Genomic DNA, 10,903 nt, shown 5'->3' with positions numbered 1-10,903 from the left:
CATTGAGGACCACACGCTGAGTATGGCCGGTCAGCCAGCTACGAATCCACCTGGTGGTGGTGCTGTCTAACCCACATTTTTCTATCATAGTAGGTTGTGATCTACTTTATTAAATGCCTTATTGAAGTCCAAGCAAATTATATCCACAGCATTCCTGTGGTCCACTAATTTTGTCACTTGGTCAAAGAATGCAATAAGATTTGTCTGGCATGATCTATTTTGACAAACCTATGTTGGATTTTGGTAATGACTTTGTTTGCCTCTAGGTGTTTGCTGATTCGTTGTTTGATTATCTTTTCCAGAATCTTTACAATCATAGTGTATGAGAAAAATAAAAATCAGCTGACCTTCAGAACATAGGACACACCCAGGTCTTACTTAGACAAAGAAGCAAGAGACAAAGAACAAATAAAAACTCTCCCCTCCCAAAGATCTCCAGGTATTTTACAGGACTAGGAGCCCTTTTACTTTGTATTCCACTCCCTCATTTTACTTATGGCATAACAAATATGCATAAGAAACTATTGATGATACAAATACAGTATAGCTTTAATCTTTCATATAAATATGATGTCACTGCAGTTGCATGGGTATACAAAGATAAGTTAGAACAGTTTATGCAGCATTTTGTATACATTTTGTATTAATATTTTAATCCAAACATTACCTCACTGTGAAATTTATTTTGTATAGGATGAAACCAGGAATCTACCAGATATGCAAATAATTTGTAATTTTTTACCCTGCCTTTCTTCATTAGAAATATTCCAAAAATTACATATTTCTGTACCTAATTTTACATTAGGAAAAAAAGCAAACATAGTAAAAAGGTAGATGATATTTATCTTCCTTTTCTCAGAAACACTGTCTAGTACTTTACAGTCTCAAGAATTTATAAATATTGTTTAATAATATTCACTTATAGACATTAGCTCTGTGACTGAAAAATATTAGAATCTATTAGGATATGGTTATGATCTCATTTTCTCTCCCCCCCCAAATAAAGATAAATTGTCATATGCATAAGACATTCAATATTTCATGTCATAGTATGAAACATTTTGATTTACATTATAGTATGTAAAGAAAAAACAACAATTATTTTATATTTATTTGCATTACTTCAAGTATAGCCTCTGAACATTTTCCAAAGATTTCTAGGTGCAATTGGATTTTTTTCCCCATTTTTTTTTCAGTTCAACAATTTTGAGAAATCTAGTTATGCTTAAAATTTGCAAGTCCTCGGGTATTCTTGGGACATGTTGTTTTGAGCAAATGTCTAAAATTGACCTCAGTAAGAAAAAGCATATTAAGGATGGGAGAAAATAGAATCAAGCAAAACTTTCATTTCAATTTAGACACATGTATAGGATGGCTTATTATTTACTATTACTCCTTTGGGTGTTCTACATGCTTTGCTTTAGGGGGAAAATCTTTTTCTTATTGCAAATTTCATTTGCAAAGTCTAAAAAAAGATAACATTGCATGTTTCTTCAGATATGGTGCCATCAAGTGGCAATTCCCAGCATTTTTTCAGTTTCATATATATTTTCTAGTCTAGAGCTTCTCTAATTAATTTGTAATTTATGGGCCAGCCTGAGCAAGATTCTTGAAGGGTCCACATTTTAAGAATAGGACCCAGGACCCAGAAAAATACCTGCACAAGTGGGGATTCCTGAAAAACTTATATGTTCATATCAGCTTGACTTATTCAAGCCAAAAGATATCTCATTCCCTAACTCTCCATGAATGAAGATAGCAAAAGGTCCGAACATTTGTTTGCTTGCTGAACGGTGAGATTAGCAGGAATATTTTTGGGATGAAGGAGAAGGCAGGGAATAATCAATTACATTGCAACAATTACCCAGGAATGATCATAATCAGACAAGATGACATAAACCTCCAAGTATCTTCCCTGGGATAATAAGAAGCTTCTGTACAGGTATTCCAGCTCTCATCCTCATTCATTTCACATCACGGAGGACTGATGCATCATTGGAAGCCAATGTAACTGTAAGTCAATTCCTAATAGAAATAGTTTAGGAGAACAATACTTAAGAAAGGTGATTCATCCTTTCTTTTGCTTGAAAAAGCATACAGCATTTCTGTATGTTTATAAAACATATAAATTTTAATTTTTAAAATTTATGTGGCTGTTTATTTTAAATGGATAATCTTGTATACCACACAACAAATCCCAGAAAATACTTTTTTTAAAAAAAAAAATCTGTAAACAACCATTATATATCAACCAAGGTATCATAATAAAATTGCCAAAATAACTGCATCTACAGTATATTGGGTGCAACCAACATCTCAGCCAGTTCCTGGTAGAAGAGCTAGGTCTTTACAGTGAAGGCTTTCTGAATCAGGAGTAGTTGTTCCAATGGGAGATTCTAGAGTAGAGAAGGCACATCTTCTAGACCCAGGGTGATCTGGATTGTGCTCATCCTGTCAGATGTGGTGGGATGGACAATCCTTGGAAAGTTGTGATCCTGCAAGTAACCTTTCCTGGTACCATGCCTAAAGTCACCATGAGTTCTCATGACTGAGGATGGACCTGAATCTAGATCTCTCCAGTCCTACTCCAACTGCTTAATTATTATCCTTAAGTGGCTATCATTAATTTTCAACATTTTAAGTTGTGGTCCATGAATCATAGTTCATGATATTGTCAACCCTTCAAGATAGGAAAGTTATGAAACAGGAGCAATATGGACTCCAGGAATGCTCAGTATTGTTGTAGGGTAGAATAACAGAATCTTGAAAGCCACTCAGATTTTCTCTCTGTCGCATCTTACATCAAATAAAATTGAGGGTGGTGGTGGTATATTTTGAGTTTTCATTTTCTGAAGATATACTTATTTAATTTTGAAATACTTTTAGCATTTTCAATGTGATTCTATTTAAATATAATAGAAACATACTTTGAAAATGCTAAATGTATTTCAGAATTAAATAAGTACTCTGCACTATGCTGAAGTGCAATCAAGCTAAGAATGAAACTGAAGGCTGATGGGATACAAAATGTTTGAAGCCTCTCCATTTTATTTACTTTTATGGCTATAAACAAACTTATGAAAAATAGAAGAAAGTTGCATCCATCACAGTATTAGAAAGGAAAAATTGCCTAATTGCACAAACAATTCAGAAACATTTTTCTAATAGTAGGTTATGTATCACAGCACAATGCATCAAAAGCCCTTTTTTCTGTTAAGTAGACCACAAGAATTATACATCTTTCTCTCTTGTAGTTGCTGAAATTCACTTATCCTTAAAGCAACAGTGAAAGGTGTACTGTAAACTTCTTTATAGCCCACAAATGAGGCTAGAATGCCATGGTTGCTGTTTGATTCAGCCTTATATCTATTGCCGCATTTATATACTGTACTAATATGTGTTTTGTTTTAGTAATATAATGCTAAATCAAATTCAATGGTACATGAAGGCTGGGTTCACATACTGTATACTGCACTAAGTCAGATCCAAGTGCACAACATTGTGGTTGTGCATGATATGAGAATCACGCTTGTGTCTTCTGGATAAAAATTAATTTATAATGTCATGTCAAGATTGACTTTCAGCTATTTTTAGTATTATTGTTTAATTATATTATTTTTGGTTTTTAATTTGTTAATATTTATTTTGAAAAGGAGTTAAAATATGCTATGGATTTGATTGTTAGTAGAGTTGGGTAATGTTAGTTAGATTATGATGGCTTATTTGTAACCCTGTAATCAGCTCTGGGAAGTGGGGGAGGGGGGAGGGATTTGGGTTATATACTGTAAGAAATTTTTAAAACTTTTAATAAAAAAAAGATTGACTTTCAGCAAAAGAATAAAGTAGTCTTTTCCTTCTCCTGAGGCGCACTAGAAAACCTTGTGTTAATTAAATGTTTCCTTTGAAACTTTATACCTAGAACCTTGAATGTGATACTTTCGGTTTTTGGTGCTGTGTTTTTGTTTATTCTTTTGATTATCAAATTTAATCTGATTTCTCTGTCATGGGATGCTCTTCCATCTCTGCTAGGTTCTATACTCATCTAACCATGGAATCACCAGACCCCAGTTTTTGTGCTGCTGGAAGTCCAGATACTGGTGCCCCGCAATGCAGTGGAGCTCCCACTAACTTTTGGCCCTTGGGGCTTCTTTATCTTAGTTTCAGGTTCCAGGTGCTGGCTGATTTCCTCCAAGGAAGAAATCTCCAAGTCACTATCCTCCTCATAGGCAAACTACATCAGGAAGAAAAGAAAGACGAAGTGAGAGCAAGTGATGGAAACTTGCAAACATTGGATGCACCAAGAAATGCATGAATAATTTGATACTTGTGAATAAAAAACATTTGATTCGCAGTTACCCTTCAGATTTTATGTTTCACTGAATTTTTATAAAATATAGATTTAGAAACATATCCACTTAAACAGAACATTTTAACTAAGATGAGTTTGTAAAAACTTGTTAAAATATGTATGTGTATATATATATATATATATATATATATATATATATATATATATATTTCTAAAAACCTTTTCTAAACAATTTTTATGCTGTTAGACATTGCACGTGAGTGTCTAAATAAGAATGACTTATCAATGAATTCATACAAAATTCACCCAATTTAGGTAGGCCATCATACAGAGGTGGACAACCTTTAGCTCCAAGTCCCTTTCTTGTTGTCCCTTGAAGCACTTCAAAATTTACCAGGCTTCCCATGATGTTGAGGTTAGAAATAAATGAAACTGAATTGTAAGCCTACAGGCCTAGCACAATGTAAAAAACAAAGTCCTTTCCTCAGCTCATGGATGAAAATCACTGTTCAGCTTTAATGGCTGCTGTGGCCCAGCATTTCATATCATTTCCCTGCCTCATTTTTGTTACTGGCCCTTCAGGTAAAAATTAAAACTAATTTTGTCTCTAGCTATTAAAAGTATCTACTTCTGATTATATGCCAGTAAGTCTTAACTCTTAACAACCACATAAATAAATCTTGTCCGTGTCTACCTTGCCTTGCATATTCACAAATTATTTGCAGCAGTCCTTCTCTTTCTGATGCTCTCTATCTGTGCTGGCAATCTAAGGAGCCTTTGGTCCTGGGAAGTTGTATTTCCAGTGTTATGGAGGGCACTAAATGTTGCTATTCAATGTATGTGTGTTTATAAATTATAATTAATGTCACAGAAAACAAATATGGGTTCTAGAAACCTATTAAATTCAGATATATCAAACACATTAAGCTCAATATTTCACTCAAAGCTTTAATACCTGAGAGTTTATAAAGTAGGATTACCAGATCCAAGCTACAGCAATCTAGATAACTGCTACATGGTATCCAAATATCTTCTGTATCTCTTTTCTGCTGTGTGTTAGCCATCTGATATTTTTTTTTTTTTTTTTTTTTTTTGGCAGTTGAGATGTGGTAGATCTCATAATCTTTAGGCAACCTAACCACATTCTGGATTAATACAATGAACAATCCTTTTGTTGGCAACATATTGACTACTTCTGAAGTACTCGCTATCTTGACCTTTTACTTTTTGTAAATAATCTTAAACCCATTTATTACTATGGCCTACAGAATAAAACGTAACTTTCTTAGAAACCTGCAGATCATGCTACTAGTGAATCAGTTATGAACAAGATCTGTACTGTTAAGAAGCAAAATTAAGAGGCTACTACCAACTACCTTCTTAAATTAACACCAATACCTGAAGCTTTTTTGTGGGATGATTGGTTTTAGCATCTTCTTTGCTTTGGACGGCAAAGAGCTTCACGCCACCTGGAGGCTTCTTTCCAGGTATGTTCAGTTTCTTCTCCAAATTTTTAGCCATTGACTGCACTAGTGTTTCTAAGTGAAGAAGAAATCTGTTAGGCTCAGGGTTATGGTCACCTGTGATTGTACTAGCCTTTCAGCATATTGCTAGGCCCCATAGGAAATGGTTATTATATTTGAAAGGTTATTTAGCCTAAACAACTATTAATTCATGTTTTCTTACTGAATTTTATAAAAACAATCATGTATGTTTTATAGCTTGTAGCATAGCAACACACCCTGGCAAATCTCCATAGTAGTATTTAATTCAGCTATAAACATTGGTATTGACATAGCAACTACCAAATTTCAATTGTCTGTCATTTAAGCCCATCAAATATATATATATATAACAAGATAAATGTTGTTCCAGCTCATAGTAATCATTTGATTGCTGAAGTAGTTGATACATATCTTAGTATTTGATTGTATTTTTTTTACTTCTTTGACACTGACATTTGTGTACATTATGACAATAATAAACCCAATTAAATGATAGTCACCTGAATGAGTTCCTGCTACAACTGGGGAACTCTTTCCTGTATCAATTTTCTCTTTAGAAAAGTCTGTGTCAGATGAATCCCACTCACTCTCTTCCACCTGTGCTGCTCTGGGAACAGGTTTGCTCTGTTTTGGTTCTGCCTTGAGGGATGTGTATTTTGGAGAGCTCATGTTTGTTTGTTCCTCAGACTCTTCAGTCTCAGAGCTGAAAGGTGAAGTACTGAAGGAGAGAAACACAATAGAAGGGAAAAATGGGAAAAGAATATTATGAACCCTTTTATACTGTATCTTATTGTATTTTATTTTATTGTGTTGCATTGTATCTTGTTTCATTATGTTTTGAGCTGCCCAGAATCAATCTGGAGTCAGGAAGTGTCCAAACTGAATAAAATCAATAAACACTTATTATAGAGAGCTTGCTTTGTGAGATTCTAAAAATGCTGAAAGTTTACAACTTCTCTAATAGAATCTGAAGTACTTTCAGAGTAGCCTAGCTAGGGAATGCAAATCAATGACCTATTTGTAAAAATGTGTCTCATCTTTCTTTCAAAGGTAAACTCAAACAGTTTACAAACAAACACCCAGTATACCTCAGAAAAAAATCAGTGTAGCAGACTGACTGAGCTTGTACGGGAGAAAGCAGGTTGCCTCAAGCCACCATTTCCAGAAGCCCCATCTCCGACTGGGAAGAAGTGGCTTGGTAATGCTTGTTAAAATCATTTATCTTCCAAGGGATGCCATTTCTGGCATTCTTCTAAGTGTGTGAAAGAAAAGGCCATTATAACCTGTGCTGTTTCTGGCAATTACATGGTAAAAATGCAACTTTGTGATCACCTAGCATCGAGGCATTTGATTAGATGATTCACCCTCTTCCCTTTCTTGGGAGATAGACCAATCCAATCATGGATAACAAAAATTATTTTAAAATAGTTGATGAAAAAGAGGACAAATTGCAAAAGCTATTCTGAAAAGGGAAGCACAGTGCTTCAGACAGACCACAGGAAGGTACAAAATAGAAGAAAATTAGAATGTTTTCTGGTAACATCTTTGGAGAGATGCTGTAGGGTTTTTTTCTTTTACAGATCACAAAAACAACTAATACTGTGATACTCTACATGAAGAAGTGCTAAAGATTGGAATTACACAGAATTCACTAACTTGCACAGAGAAATACAGAGTTTCAATTTGAGTAGGTAACAGACAGAAAAAAGGAAAAAAGTTAAAGCAAATTTATATTTTTTCCAAAATACTAATTTTTATAGCAAAAATTCATTTGCTTTATTTAGTGAGAATTTCTCCAGGATTCTGTAAATTCTATTTTAACTAGAGGCTGTTAAAAAGCTATGTTATAAATTCTCCTCTTTTCCAATCTCCATCCAGAAACTTACTTCATTTTTAAAAGGAAATTTTAAACTTTTGTTATTTCTAGCAGAGAAGAGAAATGCAGTATTCTCAGTCTGTATACACAAGGAGTCATATTGCATTCCTGAATGTGGAATTTATGTCTGCAGTTGCCTATCAAATGAGCTGGGTCTGTGAATATCAACGTTTTTTATAAGCTTTTTTGTTGACTATTTTGCACATTCACAATGATTAGTTAAGCTTCCTAAGTCTCATGCAAATGAATGGGTGACTATATAAACTCAATAAGTAAATAAATAAATAAATCACTTTAATTATAAAAAGATCAAGCACAGGTTAAAACATCAAATCAGGGAAATCCAATTATAATCCAGAACTCACCTGGGGAAGTGGACAGCAGATTGTTGAAGAGAAGGTGAGCTGCTTCTAATTTGATTTGGAGATGGTACCTTTGGAATCTCTATTGAACTAGTCATGGAACTAACTTTGCTCCGAGGAGCTGGTTTGGGTGTGTCCAGGGCATAATATTGTACTTCTACTGGTTGTGTTCCAATCTTCAAAGGTGTAACCTGGAGTGGAAAATGCTGGTCTCTTTGGGTTTTTTCTGAAGGAAAAGATAGAAAACATTTGATTAAAAAACAACAACAATCTGACTGGTATTTAATCTGGATCTCAAAGATCACTGTTAAAGAGTTCCACATCAAAACAATTACAACTGAACCACTGAGCATTTCACAGCATTTTTAAAATGCAACTTTTATATCTCTTTTGCTTTGTCAATAACCTCTAATAGCATTAAGGCAGGTACAAAAGCAGGATTTGCAGTTCTAACATGACAAAAGTTTTGTTTGCCCCAGAAACCAAATGAAGCAAGAAGCCTAAGTAAAAATCCTCTTAGTGACTCGGCTTCAATTATCTAGCTGACTCAAACATTACACAGAAATTGTATTGGTCTATTTGCCTCTTACATGTTCATAACTGGGTCACTGATGGTTCCCGAATAATCACACAATAAGTATCTCCTCACTATTCTTGCCTTTTCATACACTTGATCCACAGATTTATTATTAAAGATAGAATCTCGGGTTATGCAACTGCAGACACATGTACATATACACAAACCTTTGGTGATTGCTTATGACTCACCCCTGTTGCAGAAAAATGTCTTGGATTAAATGAATTTAAATGTTTATCTCCCAATCTTCATGAAAGGCTACAACCCATCTTTTTAAGCATGATTTTAATAGCACACAGAATAGTAAATATTCTTCTGTATGCTACAAAAGTCATGCTTAAAAAGATGGGTTGCAGCCTTTCGTGAAGATTGGGAGAAGAATATTTACTCTATGGATTTTTTTTTTAAATTTTGCTTTCACCACCATATTTACCCAATGCATGGATCAGAGTTAAAGTATGTTTTTCCTTGGATTACCAATATTAAGAAGTGTGGGAAACAGTATAGGCTAAACAATTACCAAGAACCCTGAAAAAGTCTTTAGTTAAGGATTTATTCCCATTTAGTTCTTTATGATAATTTGTACTTTTGTACAATTGGTACTTTTAGAGTATTTTATTTGTATTATATACATGTTTTGTACAGTTTTATTCTTTTTAACACTGTAAGCCATCTAGACTTACCCTGGGGTAAGATAAGTGGCAAACAAATTTAATAAAATAAAATAAAATGATATTAGTTAAGTAATTTCTTATCAATTAGTTCTATTTATATAAATAGCCTTTTGCACAGAAGTTACTGAATATACTTAAAATTTAGGATAGCTCAAGATTATAAGTGTTCTTTTATATCTCTCACAATTATTTCTGTGTCAATTTTATTTCTATTATGTTTTATTAATTATTAGGCCTGGATAGTAGTTCAGATTCAAAGGAGAAAAACTTTTTGGGAGTGCAAAGGAGTCCTCCATAGCACCAATCTAGAACTTGTGTGATTAGAACCTGAATATTTCCCTTCCTCATTCTTCTTTTAGCAATTTTATTCACACTATTTGGTTTATACTTATGGCAAGTGACAGCATATGGCAACTGGGCTTGTAAACTAAGCAGGGTCAGGTTAGTTAGTATTTGGATAAGAGAATTTGAGGGAATACCAGGCCTAAAAGCTAGATTCAAAAATCAAAAACATCACAGAAGAAGGCAATGTGAATCCACTTCCATACACCTGTCAAGAAAATCACACAAAACACATCCATGAAGTCACTGTAATTTATCTTGGAGATTGTATTGAATACTTTATTACCTGATACAGTATATGTGTTGTGCTCCTAAACTTTGCCGCTGTCATAATCTGAGTGATTAAAGTCTATACAAAGACTACCTATGGGATAATATAGTTCATCTGCTGTAAAAGTAGCCATGATTTTTTTTTAAGCAGGGTTCTTTCATGTACATATATAAACTTGAATTTACAAATTAGTCTTTAGATTAATTTAATCCTATCTTGAAAAAAATGTAAAACCAAAAGATATAACGTTAGAGTCAGGGAGCACAGTGTCATTTAAGCATTACATTTGTTAGTCTTTAAGACATTTTAAGATGTGCTAGTTTTACATGAAATGATAAAATATAAATCAAATCAAATAAATGTTGCGTTTCTAGATAATATAACTGAGCATCATACCTAAGATTGGAGAAAACAGCAAGGACATATTCTCTTCATCCTTCTGAACCACTTTCTTCTGCACTTCTTTTTCAAGTTTATCTCTCAAGTTTAGCAGACCTGGAAATGTTTTAGCCTTCTGCTGCTGCTGTTTTTTAATCAAAGTTCTCAAATGTTTATAGGTTTGAGCTGGGATACCTTTTGTACCCTATAAAACAGAACAAATGTTTCTAATCAGTATAAATGTGTGCATGAGCCCTGCTCTCATCATTCATGCAGCAAATAAGTTCCTGAGATCTCAACCTCTTCAAATTAAACACGGAATTCCTCATGTTAGGCTAAATGTATATTACTGGAATGCTCTATTCAGGTGGACAACTTGGTATCCCTCATTTGAAAAGTTGCTGCTGAATTAAAAAGGATGAAAACAATGAGAAATAAACTGCTGTACAACTCAGTATTCCAATCTTAAATCCATTACAAAAGGAACATAATTATCATCTGATCTCCCAGATAGATGAGCTGTGTCTGGAGTCGATAAGCTAAGTGTGAGAAAATAGCTGGGAATGAAATAGATAAGTTTTCACACAGAAAGTGGGATTAGGAAGGAAA

The 10,903-nt window shown here is 33.9% G+C and overlaps 1 protein-coding gene across 2 annotated transcripts in view; it reads right to left on the bottom strand.

The window, feature by feature from the left end:
• Positions 1-522: 522 nt before the first annotated feature.
• Positions 523-10,903, bottom strand: part of DZIP1L (DAZ interacting zinc finger protein 1 like) — a 30,597-nt gene continuing 20,216 nt past the window's right edge. The window contains exons 12-16 of one of the 2 annotated variants that reach the window (XM_039364104.1): positions 10,313-10,499; positions 8,056-8,278; positions 6,315-6,532; positions 5,708-5,847; positions 523-2,025 (exon numbers count right to left, since the gene is read on the bottom strand). In XM_039364104.1, coding sequence (XP_039220038.1) covers positions 1,993-2,025; positions 5,708-5,847; positions 6,315-6,532; positions 8,056-8,278; positions 10,313-10,499 — 801 coding nt within the window. In that variant the 3' untranslated portion in view covers positions 523-1,992. Of the gene's footprint in view, positions 4,232-5,707; positions 5,848-6,314; positions 6,533-8,055; positions 8,279-10,312; positions 10,500-10,903 lie in introns of both variants that reach the window. The other variant, XM_039364095.1, reaches the window with a different exon arrangement.

The sequence above is a fragment of the Crotalus tigris genome, unplaced genomic scaffold, assembly GCF_016545835.1.
Source record: "Crotalus tigris isolate CLP2741 ecotype Arizona unplaced genomic scaffold, ASM1654583v1 scf7180000017591.2836849, whole genome shotgun sequence".
Lineage (NCBI taxonomy): Eukaryota > Metazoa > Chordata > Lepidosauria > Squamata > Viperidae > Crotalus > Crotalus tigris.
This window is presented reverse-complemented; position numbering and strand designations above follow the sequence as displayed.